Genomic DNA, 20,389 nt, shown 5'->3' on the forward strand with positions numbered 1-20,389 from the left:
TTAAAGAGAAATGTATTTGGAGCTGGAGTGATGACTCAGCCGCTAAGAGTGCTAGTTGCTCTTCAGAGGACAGAGTTCCAAGCACCCGTTTCAGTGGTTCAAAATCACCTGTAATTCCAGCTCCAGGGAGTCCAATGCCTTCTTTGTCCTATAGGCACCTTGTGCACATAAACACACACACTTTAATAAAAATAAACTATGTATTTAAAAAATTCTACAAATTCAAACCATGTATAAGGGCCCCTCCCCCACTTTCCCTTTATCTGTCATCTCTAGAGACGGTATAGTTCCTTAAGACAAAATATACTCTGTATGTGTCAGTAGTTGCTTTCATGGAGTGCTCCATGACTCTGATACACTTTTAACACATTTGGAAGACTGAACAACAGTGCATGTGTATGTAGTTTCATTTAATTCTTTTTAATTGCTGTCTGATAGACCTTAGTTAGTGGATATATATATTTATTTCTTTATTAGTGGACTTACATTTTATTTTTTGCTGCTGAAAACAGCACTAAGTAATTATCCTTATGTTCACCTTTGTGCATATGTAGTGTTTTTTCTTGGGAATCGATTTAAAGAATTGGAATTACTGGACAAGAGAATCCAAATACAAATTTTGATGTCCCACAATAGTGCTAGTATACTTTCCCAGCACTAGTAAGCTTTCATTTTTTCCAGATACTTGCTGGTAATAGTTAAAAACTGTATTGGCCTTTCTAAGTTTTAGACACGACAATGGCATGTTGTTTTAATCTGTACTTGATTAGTGATAAGGGCTAACAGTTTTGTTATGCATCTTAATCATTTTCTTTCTATTGTGAGTCATCTGTGGTTAGTTATCCTTCACTCATGTATCTATTTTTCTAGTTTTGTATGTGTTTTTAGGATGGTGGTTACCTTCCAGTGCTAAGAATGATATTTGTTGAAGTTAACATTTTCTTTTCCCTTTCTCATGTTTTTTTAAATTTTTAAAAAATTTTCATGCAATACATTTTATTCATATTCTTCCCCTCTCCCAACTCCTGTCAGATACTGCCTTCCAACTTCATGTTCTTTCTCTCAGAAAAAAACAAAAAACACCAATCTCCCCAATCCCCAACCCTCTCAAAACACATACAAATACGGAGACCAGTTTGTGTTGAACGACAGGGTCTCTGTAGCCCAGGTTGTCTGGACTCTCAGAGCTCCTGTTTCATTCTCTGTAGTTCTGGGATTTTATGTGTGAGCAGTGGTTGAGGTTTCTAATTGATCCATGTGCTGGTGTGTGTATGTACATACATATATAAACATGTTTCTGCGCTTTGACCAATTTTGCTGTCAGTTACGTTACCACTGGAAAAAGTTACAAAGTTTGCCTTCATTTTCTTCATTGTTTATTAACTGTGCTTTTGAAGAACTTGTCCATTAAGCCATTTAGTGAGGTATCTCCTGGGCATAAGCAATATCATTTTCCTTTAAGACATCGATCTCTTTCAGCTAGTTCTCCTTGTGAACCATTTCACTACATTATTTATGTATTTAATTTTGTTTGTTGGGGCATATGCCATGCCACGTGTGGAAGTTAGGGAACGTCTGTTGTCTTTAGCCATCTCTTGAGCTCTGTACTTAAAGACCGAAGGGCTGAGTTATGGGAAATTTAGGTTGGTGTTTATGTTTGAGAAACAGCCACAGTGTATGTGGCTGTGGTCTTCACTTTCCTGACAGAATGTTGAAAGGTTCCAGTTCTCTGCTGCAGTTGCTGACCATCTTTGTAGAGGGAAGTCTGTGCTGGTGTCTCAGTGTGGGTTTATTTCCATCTCACTAAGGACTAGTGATGAGGAGCCATGTTCGACATATAAATCTCTACTGCCTGTATGATTTGCAATGTCTTCTCCTGGACTGTAGCCTGTCTTCCTTTTCTCAATGGTGTCCTTTCTTTTTTTTTTAACTTTTAAAAATTTATTTATTTTCTATGTATGAATGCCTTGCCTGCATGTTTATAAGTACACCATATGTATGCAGTGCCCCTGGAGACCAGAAGACATTAGACCCCCTCCCCCAGAACTGGAGTTACAGACAGTTGTGAGCTGCCATGTTCGTGCTAGAATTGAACTCAGGTCCTCTAAAAGAGCCTCTTAACTGCTTAGACATCTCTCCAGCCCCAACTTTTAAAGTCTGATAAAGTCCAGCTATTGGGTGACAGAGGTTTTCCTGGGGAGGTATTGCAGCACACACGTCTACTTACCCCATATAGGGATCTCACTACAGACCAAAGGTACGGACACCACCAAAGTCCAACTTGATAAACCAGTGTATTTGATTGGGGTTACTACAGGAGTATGGGTGAGAGGTTGCTTACAGGAGCAGGAATAACTCAAAGACAGCTGCATCACCCAAGCCCACCTCAAGTGGGCAACAGCTCACAAAGCTGGGCACCAGGAACAGACTGCACACAGCCTGCAGGCAGCTCAACAGGTTGGAGAGTGTCCTTTTTAAGTGACTCATTTGGTCTAAACCTCTTCCAGGCACCTGGTCTGATCTTGGAGTCTTATTTGTAGCTTACCTCTGCTAACTGTGGCAGTCAGGGCTCTAGTGAATCTGGTTAGTTTTAGGGACTTCCTGAAGCTATTTTGAGTTGTTTTCCTTCCTGCAGGATGGAATGTATCAATCTTGAGGAAACTGTACACAGCACCATCTAATCCAATTTTTTCATTTGTCAATCATACGTTTCTTATGCTTGAGAACTGTTTAAGGTCACAAAAAATCCTATTTTTTATATGCTTTATAATGTAATTCATAGTTAGGTCTTAACTCTGTAATTGGTGTGAAGTGCCTAAATTCATCTTTTATCTGTTAAATGCCATTGACTCTGTTAAGTTCTTTTGATTAAATGTAGTAGCCTATTTCTGCAATCTCAAGTTTACATGAACTTATAATTTTATGCTAGTCTCATAATGTCTTAATTTCATGTAAGTCCTGTGAATTTTCTCATTTCCCTCAATACTGTCTTGGCTATAATGGGTAAATTTAATTCTTATTAGGTATCTCATAAATATTTCTTAGCAGTAGATTTGCTTGGCTATTTGTTGATAGTGTTAAATGATACTGGCAGATAATGGTGTCTAGTGACTATGTTCAGTCTCGGCATGTAATTTTTTCATGTGTGTTAACTACATGGGCTCTTGCCATCATCTTGGTAGATTGTTCTATTTATTACATCAAATCTTCTTTTCCTTTCCTCTCTTGGCTTTGAATTTTGTTCTTGTGAATTAATGTGAAGCTTGTTTTCATTATTTTTTGTCTGCCTTTTTGCCAAACAGGTCTTAATTGATATCCCCAACCTTTTTTGGCTGTAATTCCTAATAATATGTTTTGCTTATGGGTTGAATTTGTCATGTGGTTGTTTTTATTATTATTTTTAGATGGTCTGGATTTCTACTATTCTTCCAAACAACATGCTCAGAAGATGGTGGAGTTTCTTCAGGGGACGGTTCCCTGTAGGTACGTTGTGAACCTAAATATGTTAAGGCCATGGATCTGGGAATAGGATATCCAAATATAGGTCACATCTGGTCTTCAGGCTTAGATAACTTAACTTTGTTAAAATTAAAATTTTAGTATGAATATTTAAACAGTCATGAAACATTGACCTACCCATTTTATATTAGTCTAAGAGTGCTGAAGAATCTTTTCATAGCTAAACCTAACTCCATAACAATAAGCACTGTAATGATGAGCCATAGAAGATGGGTAGAAGAACTAGGACTTCAAGATGGGAGAAATTTTCATAAGCTGAGCTTATACTGAAAGATGAGATTAGCAGGAACAAAGACCCGGGAGTACATTAGTGCGGCTTAGAGTTTAGTCATTCTGATGAAGGTTTGAAATAAAAGTGCATAATATTAGACATTGCCCTATGTTCTAGTTTCATGTCTGTTGCTGTGATAAAGCACTGTGACAGAAAGCAGCTTAGGAGAAAGGGTTTATTGGGCTTACAATTGTTACAGTACATCTTCATTGATAAATCAAATCAATAAATCACATCACATCAAGAGCAGAGAGAAATGGATGTGGACATGCCTGTCCACATGCTTGCTTGTCTCAGCTAGGTTTCTCTATTCTAAAACAGTTCAGGACCCTCTGCCTAGGGCAGTAGTTCTCAACCTTCCTAATGCTGTGGACCCTTTAATATAGTTCCTCATGGTGATGACCCCATGGTGGATGACCCCAACCATAAAATTTCATTGCTACTTCATAACTGTTAATTTTGCTATTATGAATCGTAATGTAAATGTCTGAGATGCAGGATCCACAGACTGAGTACTGCTGGCCTAGAGAATGTGCTACTTACTGTGGGGCTGGGTCTTCCCACATCAATTTACTTAATTAAGATAGTCCACCACAGACATGTTCATAGAACCCAGTCCTTCTCAGTCCTAAGACAGTTCTTTTAGGTTATGTCAAGTTGACAAAGCTAATCACACCATCAGGAAGCTGTTTGAAGACACTGGACTTGGATTTGATAAAAATTGGTGTCCCCAACTTTATATAAGGAAGGACCTGTCCTTTCTGTTAATATAATTTTTTTTCTTAATAGATATAAAGCATCACAGAGATTGATCTCTCAAGATATCCATAGTAACACATACAATTACAAGAGCACTTTTTCTGTGGAAATTGTTCCAATATGCAAGGTACCTCTTTTCATGTAATTAATTCATGTCTGTAAGAGAATAGGAATTAATTGTTGTATATAATATTGCTCCTGGTTTCCTACTCCTACTGGCTAGAAATTAAGAATAACTTTTTTCAATGATTTCTGACATGCTCAGCTTTGTTAAAAAGATTTAAAATATGTGTTTAAAACTATGAATTGGAATGCCCTTCCTTTTGGTGTGTTGTGATGAAAAGATTGGGCTGGTGAGATGGCTCAGCCTTTTTACAGTGCTGGCCATGCAAGCTCGATAACTTGAGTTGGATTCCTGGAGCCCGTAAGGTAGGAGAGAACCAGTTCCACACAGCTGTCCTCTGATATCCACATGTACACTTAAACACGTACACCTGCATGAACGTGTACACACATGTCCACGCACATAAACAATAAAATTAGAACAAATTGATAGTGAAATTTTATAATTCAATTTTATTAAAAATTGGAATCTTAGTGGACATACAATAATTTCATGAAACTTTCATTTATAAGAAATGGTAGTTAAAAAGATGAGTGAGCCACTTTAGAATATGTGTGGGTAAGTGTTTTGTGTATGCACATGTGAGTGCATATATGCATAGATGTGTGCATGTGGAGGCCAGAAGTCAGTATTAGGTGTCTTCATCAATGGCTGTCCGCTTTAGGAGAGCGTTTTTCACTATACCTGGAGCCAACTGATTAGGCTGGCTTAGCTGGCTAATGAGCCCCTGGGATCCGCCTGTCTTTCTGCTTCCCCACTTCTAGGCTTACAAGCTTTTTCACCTGAGTGCTCAGAATTTGTACTCGGCTTGTGCTGTCTCTCTAGCCTGGCCAACAGGATTTTGACTACATTATTAATGGAAATGAGATCACAGAGTCATCTTTACTTGTGAACATAATGTCAATAAAACATTTAAAGCATGCATTATCATTTCATTTACATGTACTAAGATAAAACATTAAAAAAAAACCATATGAGTAAAATCCAACAAATAGCTAGGTGTAGTGGCGCATGCCTTTAATCCCTGCATTTGGGAGGCAAAGGCAGTGAGTTCTAGGACAGCCAGAGCTACATGGTGAGACCCTGTCTCAAAAAAACAAGCAACAAAAAAGCTTCAACAAATAGTAATAATGGTTGTACTGGGCTGGGGATATAGCTCAGTTGATAGAGTGCTTGCCCAGGTGTTTGAAGCCTTGGGTTAAGTCTTTATAACCATATGAAATCAGATGTGTTAGCACATAGCTACAGTTCCAGCACTGGGGAGTTAGAGGAAGATCAGAAGTTGAAGGTCAATTTCAGCTACAAATAAAGTCTCATGCTACATGAGGCTATCTCAAAAAAGAAAGAAAAGGTCTTACTAATGAATATGTAACTAGAGCTCTTGACCATGTAGAAACTTGTGTTCATATTGAATCATTAAAAGTTATCACTATCATAATTTATTGTGGCTCTTCTACATTAAGCTGATATCTTTATATTTCACTATTTTCCCTTAGATTTATGTCTTATTAATAGAGATGAGTATATCATTTTAAAGATGATGATATTGATGAAAGTTTAGATAGATGACTTATCCAAAGTTAATGTAACCACAAAGTGATAAGCTGCTCTTTGTACCTAGGTCGGTGACTACAGCTTTTGAAGTTGTCAGCAGTGAATTATATAATAGTACAGTACCAGGGATGAAAGGACAGCCTAAAATATGGCCGGCAGGCTTCCTGTAACAGTATTTCTGTTAGTAAATATTTTGTGCTTGTTCGACTCTAGTGTTGACAAGGATAGCCATGGATGGTAATATGAAAACAAATGACCATAGCTGTGTTCTAGCTAAAAGTAGTTCTTTTGAGTACCACTTTTGCCAGTCCTCATTAAATACAGTAAAAGCCTGGGTAATATAAATTTAGATATGATGACATAATTAGGCCTTGTGTATTAAATACAATGAAGGGCTGTAGTTGTCTTGTGGTATCTATAGGTAATTAAGGATTCTCTGTAGACACCAAACTCCAGAGATGTACAAATCCCTCCTAAGACTGTATGGTATATGTTACTCTTTTATAAATTACTTTAACCTAATATGGTATGTATGCTATGTAAATGGTTGTTAATTAAACTGAATTTTTAGGGAAGGAAAAAGACTCTACCTGTCCACTAAAGGCGTAGTGCTTAAAAAAATATTTCTGAGCCACAATTGTATGAACTAGAGGGTATGGGACACTGGATATAGAAGGCTGATTATATTTTTGTTTGTCTTTGGGAGCTCCTGAGTTCAAAACCAAAAGTTGGAGTAGGTGCTAATGAATAGTGTCCACCTCAGTGAAAAATTCTGTGACTGTGCTCAGGTACAGCTTTATGTATGACCCAGAATCTTTTTTTTATTTTAATTTTATTTTTAAATTTTATTAGTTATTTATTTTTTGAGGTAAAGTCTTAACCTTAAATCCTGGATGGACCGGAACTCAGAGATTCTCTGTCTTTGCTTCCCAAGTGTGGGATTAGAGGTATACACCACCATGCCCAGCCATTTCTATCTTTTAGTGCAGTTAACAAACAGATGAGTACCATTGTTGGTTAATGTAGCATCTTCCATGTAGGTGTGACTTTTTTAGTCATTTAGTATTGGATTACACACTCAAACATTTAGCTATTTTAGAGAAATGCATTTCCCATTGAAATTTGGTTTTATGGCAATCAAAAGAAATCACAAGGAGATTTAGAAAGTTACTCTCTTCTTGGTGTTATACTTTGATTAGAATATATACCATATTAACATACAGAATGATAAGTATTCATGTTACAATTAAATTGAAACGAATTTAGCAAACATAGGTGTGGAGGGCTGGTTATCAAAAAGATTCTTAAAAAACATTTCAGTTATGACAAATAAACCCTTCTTAAAAGGTATGGAGTGTTCGGTTTCTCTAAGGTGTAACTCTTATCTGCAGGTCCTTTATTGGCCCAAGAAAGAAAAACAATGTTGTGGAGCCAGGCATGGTAGCATCCTATAGGTTGAATCATGAGGTTTGATAATTCTAGACCAGTCCATAGACACATTCAGACAGACAGGCAGACAGTTTTGCTTGGGAAAGAATGGTTTAGTCAGGTTTATTAATGAGTGTTTATCAAAGGCTGCTAACTTAGAATTTGCCTTGTTTTAGATATTATTTGTTTTTGCCTAGGATAATGTTGTCTGCCTGTCACCAAAACTGGCGCAGAGTCTTGGAAATATGAACCAGATATGTATTTGTATTCGAGTAACTAGTGCCATCCATCTCATAGACCCAAATACCCTACAAGGTAAGCTTTGGAACTACATTTGTTTTAACAATTTTGTCCTCTGTGGTAAACAGTAATCACTCTTGCCTTTATATTATTTATTCCCCCACTCTCATTTTCTTTCTTTCAGTTTTTTTGAGACAGGGTCTCATGTAGCCTAGGCTGGCCTTGAACTCTGCATGAGGTCAAGGATGACCTTCAATTCCTGATCCTCTTCCCTCCACTTCCCCAGTACTCATAGAGGTGTGCCATGAAACCGAGTTAGATGCTGTTGGAGATTGAACCTGAGGCCTAGTGGATGCTAGGCAAACATTCTTCTAAGTGAGCTACATCCCCAGCCCCAAATGTCATTCTTGATAATATTTTGAAAGACTAATAGTTTAGTACTTTAAAAATACAGGAATTAGAAAGCTTTTTGTTATTCTCTTTCTTTTTTAAAGAAACCATTCCATTCATTTTTCTGAAAATTTTCTGATTCATACAATTTTGGTGACGAAGTCTTTTGCCAAATGTGTGTGTGTTCAAGTGTGAGGATTGGACATAGAGCCCTGTGCCTACTAGACAGAGATTCTGATGCTAAACTATATGTTTTTTTTTTGTTTGTTTGTTTTGGTTTTTCGAGACAGGTTTTCTCTGTGTAGCTTTGTGCCTTTCCTGGAACTCGCTTTGGAGACCAGGCTGGCCTCGAACTCACAGAGGCCTGCCTCTGCCTCCCGAGTGCTGGGATTAAAGGCGTGTGCCACCACCGCCCGGCAAACTATATGTTTTTTTAAACAAGTATTTTACATTTTGGGATATCTGAGCTGTGATCCAGTGGAACAACTAATTTAAGTAAGAATTTTAACTTTTTATCATTATTATGGGTCATTTTTAGCATATCTTTATATAAATCATTTTTTATAAAAGGAATACTGAATAGTGATAGAAGTCTTGTTATTTGTCTCCTCAATCTTTTTCTTAAGTTTCTAATAAACTTTCTGTTATTTTGATACTTTTCAGATAAAAGTAGGTTTTATGGCTTATAACTTTTAAGTAGCTATGATGACCAATAGGTTTCTACCATAAAATGTCAGCACGTGACCTAAAACTGGTTGAATTTGTTCTGTGGCATTCTGCTTAACAATAACTAAATAAGATGTAAATATTTTTGATACTGGATATTTCCCTTATTCCAGTTGGAGGTTTGGGGCTTGTGTATGGGGCTCAGAAGTGATGGCTTCCTGCTTGTTATATGCATCTTTCTGGTCAACATGTTATCTTGTTTTTTATGCTTATTCTTAGTTGCAGATATTGATGGAAACACTTTCTGGAGTCACCCTTTCAATAGTTTATGCCATCCTAAACAGCTCGAAGAGTTTATCGTGATGGAATGCAGCATCGTCAGAGATCTGAAACGAAGTGCAGGGGCTGGAGTCATATCAAAAAAGGTAAGCAGCATCTACCCTTCTTACTGTTTAAAATGTTTTGGTTTTCAGTTGCTGGTCATTATAAAATGTGGAGTCCAGAAAGAAAGAAAAACACAGGTTAGCTGTGAGGGCCAGAGACATCACTCGACAGGTAAAAGTGAAGTCTGATGACTTGAGTTGGATCCCTGGAATCCATACTACAAAGTTTTCCTCTGACCTCTAGATATGTGCTATGGCATGTGCCGCCACCCTCTGTCTGTCTGTCTGTCTGTCTCTGTCTCTCTCTCTGTCTCTCTCTCTGTCTCTCTCTCTCTCTCTCTCTCTCTGACACACACACACACACACACACACACACACACACACACACACACACTACAATTCTTTTAAAATTGAGTTGTCATGGCTGGCTGTGGCAGTGCATCCCTTTAATCCTAGCACTCAGGAGGCAGAAGCCTGGTTTACATGTCAAGTACCAAGTACCAGGGCTGCACACTGAGTCCCTGTCTCAGACAATAAAGTTGAGTGGAGTCATCTTGATGAAGGTTGCAGGACAGTAGTCTGGTAAGTCAATTGTCTTCGTTTTGTGTTGGGAAAAGAAAGGCTTTTTTTGTTTTGTTTTAATTTGCTCTATTTTTAAAAAGTCATTTTCCCCCTTTATTTTGGTGGAAGAGAACCAGTGGACATTAAATTTCAGAATCATTATTGAATATGAAATCATATATTTTTATACAACATAGGAATCTTTTGAGTCAGTCTTTTTATCACTAGGAGAACTACATTTGGTCCACATTCAGATTCCTTCCTTTGTCTCAGAAGTGTCTTGGAGCTTGCTCAGACAGGTATCGAGGTGGAGAACACACATTAAATTATGTGAATATTGTATTCTTAAATCTTTTCTTTAGTGGTAACGCCTTCCTGTGTTGTTATGATACCAACTTCCTAAACTGAAAGGGCACAGGCCTTGTAGAATATGCTGCCTTCTGGATCTCTGTTACTGTGTGCTTCTAGTGCCATTTAACTTGATTTAATGTCTTTCCTCTAAATTGGAAGAGCACCTACATTTTGGCAAACAATTATTTTTTATGAAAATATTTAAGAGATGATGTGTATTTTTTTTTTTTTTTTTGGAGACAGGGTTTCTCTGTAGTTTTGGTGCCTATCTTGGTTCTTGCTCTGTAGACCAGGCTGGCCTCGAACTCAGAGAGATCCGCCTGGCTCTGCCTCCCAAGTACTGGGATTGAAGGCATGCACCACCACCACCTGGTGATGATGTGTATTTTTAAATTTTATTTGGGGAGGGGAAAGCTGTGCCATATGCACATGTGTACATGTAGAAATCAGAGGACACCTTGAAGGAGTTGAATCTGAGGAGCAAACTCAGGTCGTTAGACTTGGGGGCAGTTATCTCTATCCACTGAGCTATCCTTCCAGTCCAGGGCGGGCTGTGTGCTTTCAGTATTAGTGTGCTGGGGTAATTTGTCCATTTTTCTGAACTCTTGGTTTTTTTGTTTTTGTTTTTTTAAGTCTTAGGTCTCACAGGCATTTGCTTGGACTGTTTTCTTGCTCTAAGATCCTTTTACTCCTCCGGTCACTTTTGTGCTCCCTCTGAGTTAACCAGTCTCTATGAAGACATTTCCTTTGAAAACGCTAGATGTATATGTTGTGAGTTTGTTTTTTCAGGGGGCAGTGTTAATGTTTCATACAAGTTTTAGATTGTTTTTATGGTTTCCTTTGAAGTCATTTTGTGTATTTCTGATTTGGTAATTCATTAGTTTTGACAGTGTTTTAGAATTCTGGAAAGTAGAAGCAGTTCTAAATGCATATTAAATGAGAAAAAAAGTCAGTATTGTATTTAATTTTTTCATGAAATGATTCTTGAATTGTTTTGTTCCTGAATCTTTTTTTCATTTCTGTTAAAGCACACCCTTGGGGAAGTCTGGGTCCAGAAGACATCTGAAATGAATACAGATAAACAGTATTTTTGTCGGACTCACTTGGGACATCTTTTAAATCCTGGAGACCTGGTGCTGGGGTTTGTTTCATTTTGTTGTGTTTTGACTTGCCAGATAGCATTGCAAGTTTTCTTCAGGAGTCAATAAATATTTAAAATACTAAACTTGTTAATTTCAAAAAAGATTTCAGAGTTCTTACGAGCCTTCTAGCTTATTTTATTATTGATAACTATAAACCCATGTATTGGACAGAAGCTAATAGTTGTTCCATTTGGGCCATCATCTGAAAGAGTCATTCATTTATTCAAAGCTTTTGGTAATTGAACACTGAATTATATAGTTTGAATATTTATAGCTTTTTAGTGGGAGTGGGTTGTTTAATGGCTGTGATAATACTTCACCTTTTGGAAAGAGCGGGGCTGAAGAGATGGCTCAGAGGTTGTGTGCATTGCTGTTGTAGAGGACCTAGGCTCAGTTCCCCGTCCTCATATCAGGCAGCTCACAACTCTTAGTAGCTCCAGTTTCAAGGGATTTGACACTTCTGACCCCACTTGCATGCATACAGTGTTCATAAATGTGTGTAGGCACATACACATAATTAATAAAAAAAAATATTAGAAAGAAAACAGCTCTATGTGCCAGACAGTGCCCATAAAAGTAACAGTCTCTATACCTGCGCTCATTAGTGTGCTCTAGACATGGGCTTTGTTTCCAGAGTCTTGAGTTCCATTTATAAGAGTGAAAGTGTTGCTCATTTTATAAACTGTGCAGACTCATTCAGTTGCCTTCTGAATTAAGGCTGCTGTGTCAGTCTGTCTTTTGAGAAGAGGGTCCGCAGTGGACAGTGAAAACTCAGAGTGCAGTGTGTTCCTGTTTGCAGAGGCATGTGCACCATATAGCGTATTTCAGAACCTCTATTTATTTTGATTTTTAAAAATTTCAAACTTTATGTATATCTTTTGCCTGCATGAGTGTATGTGCCTGGTGCCCACAGAGCCTGGGAGAGGACGTTGGATCCCCTTGAACTGCACAGAATGGTCGTGAGCTGTCGTGTGAGGGCTGAGAATTGAACCTAAGTCTTTTGGAAGAGCAATCAGTGCTCTTAACCACTGAGCCATCTTTCCAGCCCCAAATTTCAAAACTTAAAATGGGGAGCATATGAAATCTTTTACTTAGAAAGGTAGGGGTGTGTGTGTGTGTGTGTGTGTGTGTGTGTGTGTGTGTGTGTGTGTGTGTGTGTGTACATGTATAGGGATGCTGTATATAAAATAGAATTATACAAAAAGGATACTCATTAAACTTTTCACTGTTTACATTTCAGATTTGATTTGGCCAACTGTAATTTAAACGATGAGCATGTCAACAAAATGAACTCAGATAGAGTTCCAGATGTGGTAAGGCTCTAAGGTTTTTGTTGTTGTTTTTCCTGTTACAATAAAGGGTTGGTGTGATTCTGAGGATTTATTCAGGGCACCCCCACCTCCAATAATCAAATTTTCATATTCTTAGCAAAACCCTTGATAGTGCCTGACCTGATGGTACATATACATAATTAATCTCAGGTATGCAGGAGTCTGAGCTGGAAGATCACAAGTTTAAGACCTACCTGGGCTAGAGAGTGAGTGTAAGTGAATTTAAGACCAGTTTGGGAAACTTAATGAGAGCCTGTCTCAATAAAGCAAACACGGACGAGAGGACTGAGGATGTTTCTCAGTGACGAAGTGCTTGCCTAGCGTGCATAAGGCCTAGCCTCAGTCTCCGGTGCTGCCAAACAAAACTCACAGTACTGTTGATAGAGTGCAGCCAAGTTTGTACCTGGAAATGATGACTTCACATTTATTCAGACTCACTCTCAGGTTAGCCTCCGCTTATTTTATATATTTTCTCCACTTCATAGGCCCTTTAGAAGTAAGACCATAATTCAGTATTAGATACAAATTAGAATCGAAAGTAATCTTCATAGTATCACCTCTTGGAGAAAGACTGACTTTTGAAAAGCTTGTAGAGTTGTACCATGATGAATTTAAAGTTCATAAACAGCAGTGAATGAAGATAATACTCTACTTTCACTTGCTTAATCTTTTTAGAATAAACATGAATTGCTTTAACTGTGAACAGAAATGAAGTCCTGGTAATAGAGGCTCCTATTTCATCTGTTTGGTCTTCAGTTGATAAAGTAGCAAAAAAAATTGGATATGAGTCAGAATGGGTATTATTTTTTCTATTTCTTTCTTTAATGTGTGAGTGTCTTGCTGGCCTGTATCCGTGTGCACCACGTGTGTACAGTGTGGGTGGTGTCACATCCCCTGGAACTGGAGTTACGAATAGTTGTGAGCCACCATGTCGGTGCTGGGAACTGAATCCAGGTCATCTCAAGAGCACCAAGTGCTTTTAACTGCTGAGCCATCTCTCCAGCTGCAGGATGGGTATTTATTAAAAGGTCACACAAGATAACTAGTCATCTTGAAATTTTTTTCTTTTCTAAAAATTTCAATACATAATTATTAAATGTTATAAAATTCATATACATTTTCTAAGTGCTTATTACTGTGAAAAACTAAGTATTTGTAATGTTTCAAAATGTGCTGTATGAATGGTAAGTGAAAATTAAAATTTAGGAAAAAGTGCAAGTTTTGGGAATTAAAAATTTAACATTTAGTAATTTGAAATTTTCACAGCTAGATACATAATGCTCTAGTGCATCCTAATGAGTACATGGTAAAAGTTTAAAGTCCTCTTGACACTGCCTTTTGATCTCTACACCCTTCTGAAGAGTAACTGCTGCCCTCAGTTGGAATCCCTGGCATGCCTGAGGTTTGAATTTTTTCCTCCTGTGTGTGTCTGACATGCTGTAACTGCAGATACTTCTGTAACAGGTGTTAATTAAGAAGAGCTATGATCGGACGAAACGCCAGCGCCGTAGAAACTGGAAACTGAAAGAGCTTGCGAGGGACCGAGAAGACATGGACACAGATGATGAAAGGTCCTGCTTTCCTTAAGCCTTAAAGTTGTTTCAAGGGAAACCCTTAGAAATCAGCCTTCCATTGTAAAGAAATTACTGTTACCCAGTAGATCGTTGCCTTCAAAATTAACTTTGGATTAGGAATTTATGAATGGAATCTGCTTAAGAGAATCCATGAAAGAATGTAATGACATATAAGCAATTATTATACAGTAATTGTTGCCTGGGTTATTGTCTTTATAATTACAGTGTTGATGTAAATAATTTCATTAAAAAGTTCAAATATAATGAATAATTACCATGTGGATATCATGGATGATTGCTTATGTCTTAAGCTTAACAAAATTAGTTTAAATTGACATTAGATGTTACTCAGATAACTTAAGCAGAAGTGAAAATAATGTTTTCCAAAAATGTGTATTAAATGAATTAAGATGTGACCTTAATTCTTTTTTTTTTGATATTTTTATTTACCTTTATTTTATGTGTATGAGTGTTTGTGTGAATTTATGTTTGTACCATGTGCATCCAGTCCCTGTGAGGCCTGAAGAAGGTGTCAGCTCCTCTAGGACTAGAGTTACAGATGGTTTTGAGCCATGATGTGGGTGTTGGGGAATGAACCTGGGTCCTCTGAAGGACCCAGTGCCCTTAACTGCTGGGCTATCTCTTCAGTCTGTGGCCTTAATTCTTGATGATGGTAAAAAAAACATTGAAAAAAAATGAAGAATTTACATTATTGGGAAGCAATAGCATTTCATAGTGTGATTTTAAAAAATATATACATATGTAACCTGTTAAACTGTTTAGAAGTACATACTTGACTATTTCAGCAAGGTTTGTGACCAGAATTCCAGCCCCTAGAACCAACATAGAGTCTGAAGGAGAGAACTGACTCAACAGCATTATCTTCTGGGCTGCCTCTTGGGCTGCAAAGATGGCTCTTGTAATTAAGAAATGCTTCCTGCTCTTTCAGAGAACTCAAGTTCAGTTCCCAGCACCCATATGGTGTGGCTCCATTTCCAGAGCATGCAGTGCCCTCTTCTGGCCACTTGGGTACCCTCACACTCTTGGCATATACTCAGATGCACGCACGCACGCACGCACGCACGCATTCACGCACATACACAGAGATAAATAAAAGTAAATCATTAAAACACAAAACAGAATAACCCAAATTAACCGTAGTCTTAAAAGGCTTGTTTCACTTGCCTATAAGAATTGGCTTGTGTGGATAAAATGGAGGTGAGAGGTATCTTTTCATTGTCTTGCATTTAACATCATCACCTTAATATTTAGTGGTTATGTACTATTGCAAGGAAATTTGTTTTCCAGCCTGCCTAATTAAGTAGCATCCATATTTGACCTTTGTGAATAGTATAATACTTGAGAGAGTGCTCAAAGTTTCTTTTTCTTGCAGGCAATATCAAGATTTCCTTGAAGATCTTGAAGAAGATGAGGCAATTAGAAAAAATGTCAACATTTACAGAGGTTGGTGTTTTGGGTGTGTTGTAGATAGTATCTTTGAGGATATTTGGTATTTACTTTTCGTAAGTGACTTGTTTGTCTTATAAACTATTGTAGTCAGGCTTTTACCTACAGATAAATAAGGAGCAGTAAAATTTACTAAATATCGCTTGCTATATACATATGATGTGATTGTTATCTGAGCCTTATTCCTTAAGTTGCTAGCTCTTGCATATTTAATTTACGCATTTATTCTGTAAGTATCTGGAAGCCTGCTGTATATAGGATCTGAGAGCTTTACTACAGCATAGTTACTTAGTACTGCTGATGGTAAGGGTGGTGGTTGTGCATTTCCATTTGTGTATGTGAACTCTCTGGGCTTCCTTAGATTCCACCATCCCTGTGGAAAGTGACACAGATGATGAGGGAGCGCCTCGAATTAGTCTGGCTGAGATGATTGAAGACCTTCACATTTCTCAGGACGCCACTGGTGAAGAGGGTGCGTCAATGATGTCCTGATGAGTCACGTTAGATGTGTTTGCACATCTGAGACCTCAGGAAGTCTGCCAAAGAGCTTTTATTGAATAGTGCATGTATTCCCTTATATTGAGAGAGGAGAAATTTGGTCTTAAACTTGAATAAATGACTATTTTGATTGTTCACTTAAAGTATTGAAAGGTTTCATGATTTGATAGTAAGAAATAAGAGATTAGATGGAATGTAATTGTTACTGATATTTAGGGCATTTTATGCAATTTTATCAGAGGAACTGGAGTAGTTTTACTACTTTAGTTCTGGATTCAAGTGAAAAAGTTAGGATTCTTTGGCTACTAACCAAATATTAGAATATAAACCAACCTCTTACATTTGTTTTATATTGATTGCTTTATGAACATATAAAAATACATATGAAGCACTTTTAATATAAATCCAAGCACTTTGATCCACTTTAAATCACTTTTATATCTTTGGGGTTGGGAAATGAAGGTTCAGGACAATTGAGAAGTTAATTTTATTTCTACATAGAATTAGTGTACTTACCCCTATTCTCCCTTCTTGGGATTAAACCCAAGGCCTTGTGCTTGCAAAGTTGGTGTCCTATCTTTGAGCTACAACTTTAGCTCTACAAAACTTGTAACTGAGGGTTATTTTAATTTTTATTTCAGTAGAATGAAATGGATTTAAAATGTATATAGATTTGAAGGGAACACAGACTTGCTTTATAGGTTAAATAAAAATTGTTCTGTATTGATTCTACCTTGGACAGCAGCTTAGGGTGATAGCTTGCTTATATTATAAAAATGTCTGCCCCTTGTATCAAGGATATAGTTTTTAAATTTGGAAGACTTACTTTTTTGTAAGTTTGTATCATTGAACATAACACACTACCATCAGCAAGAATATGATTGTAGATGATGGAATAGGAAAATCTTTTATAAAACCAAGAATAATGCCTTCCATATTCTGAAAGAAGAGAGTTGGCTTGGGTTTAAGCATTTTGAAAATGAAGTTTTGTGACCTTGTTCCTATAAGCAAGATTTGCTAAACACCTTACTGAATACTCTTTAGTCATTGTATACCATTAAATATGTAGAGGGAGCCAAATGCTCAGTGCAACACAGTCTTTTAAGACCTGACTCCTCAGTCTTTGAAGTTAGGAATAAAGGCCCAGATATCCTGCAGTCTTCCATTTCTGTATGTGTATTCATTGTCCCAGTTTTTGAAGTTAGGAATAAAGGCTCAAATGTCCTCCATCTCTGTGTGTGTATTCGTCGTCCTGGTGGTAGACGGATGGGGACGGTTGTTCTTCAGAGATGAGCATGGCCATAGCAAGTGCTCACTTGTACCTCTGGTTGGTTTATCAAGATTTTAAGGCAGTGTCTTACCAAGTTTTCTCAAGTGGAGTTAATTTAAATACTGAAGTGATTTTCCCAGTTAAAAATTTAGTTTCCCTCTAACCTTGGTCATTCTTGAATAAAGGTATCCGAGAGCTTGCAGGGTGAAGCAGCTTGCTAAGTCTACGATTCCAGTGAGTCCCATGGTGCTCCGAGTGCTGTTCCAGGGTTGATAGTGGTTGGGAAGCTACTCTTAGTCCAATTCCCAAGAAGTTGTGTATAGTCAGCTTTGAAAGTCTGATTATCATTGTATGTAATGGGATACACACTTGAAAGCTACTGGTTTGTAGTCAGAAGTCTGATGAGCAAGGAAGAAGGTGAGGGAGAGTCGCTTTAGCAATTGAGATACTTAACAGATTCAAGGGAATACCTTGCCACGATAGAATGCGGGAGTCTGGGGACTCCAGGGTGTGCTTCCTTAGCTGGTGTGAGTCAGGGTTCTTAATTTTAATAAGTGTATGCATGTTGACTCCGAATCTTAGATTGCTTGGTATTTTGTTGTTGTTGGTGGTTTTCCCTAGCTTTCTTGGTGTGTTACTTCCAGCCCAAGGGGCATTTTTAAAAATAACATTTTCCCCTAATTTCAGACTTATAGAAAGGTACAAGAATTGTTCAGAGATTTCCTGGATAACCTTTACCTGGATTTGGCCAAGTAAGACATTGACCTTGTTGGCTTTGTCTTTCCTTTCTTCCTTACTAGTTTTTAGTTCAGCCATTTCAGAGAATGGCTGGGATTTGAGGGAGCACTGGCTTAGCATGGTCAAAGCCTAAATGCCCAGCACCACCACTCCTCTCCACTACCACCCTGCACCCCCCCCCCCCCAAAAAAAAAAGACTAGGGCGATGCTTTTTTTTTTTTTTTTTTTTAAAGCATTGGGCATGCCCAGCCGGTATCCAGGTGCTGTGTGTGGCCCATGATAGCTGTGTGGCCCAACAGCATTGTGTTGCAGTATCTAAAGGTTGGACAACCCTGTGAGAGATTAATATTTTCATCCTGAAACAAATAATTCTTTAATAATAATTAATGTACCATTCAGAAATTAATACTGATTGTAAACTTTTACCCAGTCAGTAGAATACTGAGGTCTTGGCATTTGTCTCCGTGAACTCCTTTACAGAACATGTAAGAGTCTGTGTTACATTAGCATCTCATACCTCTTTGATCTGGACCAGTCCTTTAAGAGTAGGTTTTATTTAGTTGACATTTTTAAAGAGTCCAAGACAGTTATTTTATAAAAGGATCTCAGTTTAGCTTTGTCTTCTTTTCCTGTGACTAGATTTAGGTTATGTCCTTTTGGTGGGACTGCCCTGAAGAGATGTCAGACTTGGTGTAGTGTCATAGGATGCCTGTGCTGCCCATGAGTCCAGATGCTCCCAAACCTGGCATTGGGTTTTTGCCTTCCTGTTCTGAGGAAGAGCTCTCATTACCTGTATTTGTTTATTCATTTGTTTTTTTTTTTTTTTTTTTTTTTTTTTTTTTTTTTTTCAAGATTTATTTTATTATGTACACAGTATTCTGCCTGCGGGTCAGAAGAGGGCACCAGATCTCATTACAGATGGTTGTGAGCCACCATGTGGTTGCTGGGAATTGAACTCAGGACCTCTGGGAGAACAACCAGTGCTCTTAACCTCTGAGCCATCTCTCCAGCCCTATTCATTTGTTTTTTATATCATTATAGACTAGGGTTTTTTTTTTCTCCCCCTCGATTCTAGTATGATCTAATTGTGTACAATTATTATTTTTACTTGTTCTTTTTTTTGTTTTGTTTTTTAGAGACAGGGTTTCTCTTATGTAGTTTTGGTGCTTGACCTGGGTCTCACTATGTAGACCAGGCTGGCCTCAAACTCACAGAGATCCGCCTGCCTCTGACTCCTGAGTACTGGGATTAAAGGTGTGCGCCACCACTGCCCGGCTTACTTGTTCTTTTAAAAGTTCATTTTCAACATGTAGACAAAATCACTCAGATATATAGGTCTGAAGTTTTACATGTGCAGATTATGTAATTGCAATCAAGGTGTAGGTCAGTACATGCAAGCATGCTCGAGTGCACACGCACCACACACACACAAACACACATACACACACACACACACACACACACATTAAATATCCCCTCATTCTTTGTTTTTATGCTGTACCTGTATTCCCTTGGTAATAGCTAATCTGGATTCTGAACCTAGTTTGCTTCTTCTAAAGTAAGTGAATGACATCACATAGTGTATGTGTGTGTAGTCACATATTCACTTTAGTTTCTCAAGTTATTTATGTCCAGAGTTTCCATGTATTTCTGATACTATACTGTATAGATGGATTTATCTATTCCTCTGTCAAGGCACATTTGTTTTTAGCTTTAGATTCTTAAGTGAAACTGGTATGAACATTTCTGTACAGGTTTTTGTCTTTAGTTTTTTCATTTTACCTTAGTAAAGAACTACAAGTTGGGGGTAAGAGGAATCTGTGGTTATAGTTCAGTGGTAGAGTACCTGCTTAGCATGTGTGAGGCCCTGGCTTTGGGTCCCAACACTAGAGAAAAACAACAGCAAGTGAGAATGGGATTGTGGCATCCTATAGTGAATGTAAGCTTATAAAAATCTGCCAGGCTTTACCAAAGTGGCTGTGCCATTGAGTTTTCAGACCCGCAGTGGATGAGAGCTTCATTACTCTGATCCTCGTCAGTGTTTTTAAGGACAGCCTGGTAGGTGATATGGTATCTTTTGTGACTTGGGGTGTGTGTTGTGTGTGTGTGTGTGTGTGTGTGTG

At 37.8% G+C, this 20,389-nt stretch overlaps 1 protein-coding gene across 2 annotated transcripts in view; it reads left to right on the top strand.

Annotated features, from left to right (window-relative positions):
* The window catches only part of Nmd3 (NMD3 ribosome export adaptor), a 28,532-nt gene extending 12,137 nt beyond the window's left edge, over window positions 1-16,395 (top strand). For both annotated transcript variants that reach the window (XM_006972647.4, XM_015989922.3), the window contains 9 exons: window positions 3,405-3,483; window positions 4,580-4,676; window positions 7,853-7,970; window positions 9,231-9,376; window positions 11,275-11,387; window positions 12,629-12,701; window positions 14,184-14,290; window positions 15,687-15,757; window positions 16,122-16,395. In XM_006972647.4, the coding sequence (XP_006972709.1) occupies window positions 3,405-3,483; window positions 4,580-4,676; window positions 7,853-7,970; window positions 9,231-9,376; window positions 11,275-11,387; window positions 12,629-12,701; window positions 14,184-14,290; window positions 15,687-15,757; window positions 16,122-16,252 (935 nt within the window). In that variant the 3' untranslated portion in view covers window positions 16,253-16,395. The remainder of the gene's footprint in view (window positions 1-3,404; window positions 3,484-4,579; window positions 4,677-7,852; window positions 7,971-9,230; window positions 9,377-11,274; window positions 11,388-12,628; window positions 12,702-14,183; window positions 14,291-15,686; window positions 15,758-16,121) is intronic.
* Window positions 16,396-20,389: the final 3,994 nt, after the last annotated feature.

Source organism: Peromyscus maniculatus, chromosome 6 (genome assembly GCF_049852395.1).
Source record: "Peromyscus maniculatus bairdii isolate BWxNUB_F1_BW_parent chromosome 6, HU_Pman_BW_mat_3.1, whole genome shotgun sequence".
Taxonomy (NCBI): Eukaryota; Metazoa; Chordata; class Mammalia; order Rodentia; family Cricetidae; genus Peromyscus; species Peromyscus maniculatus.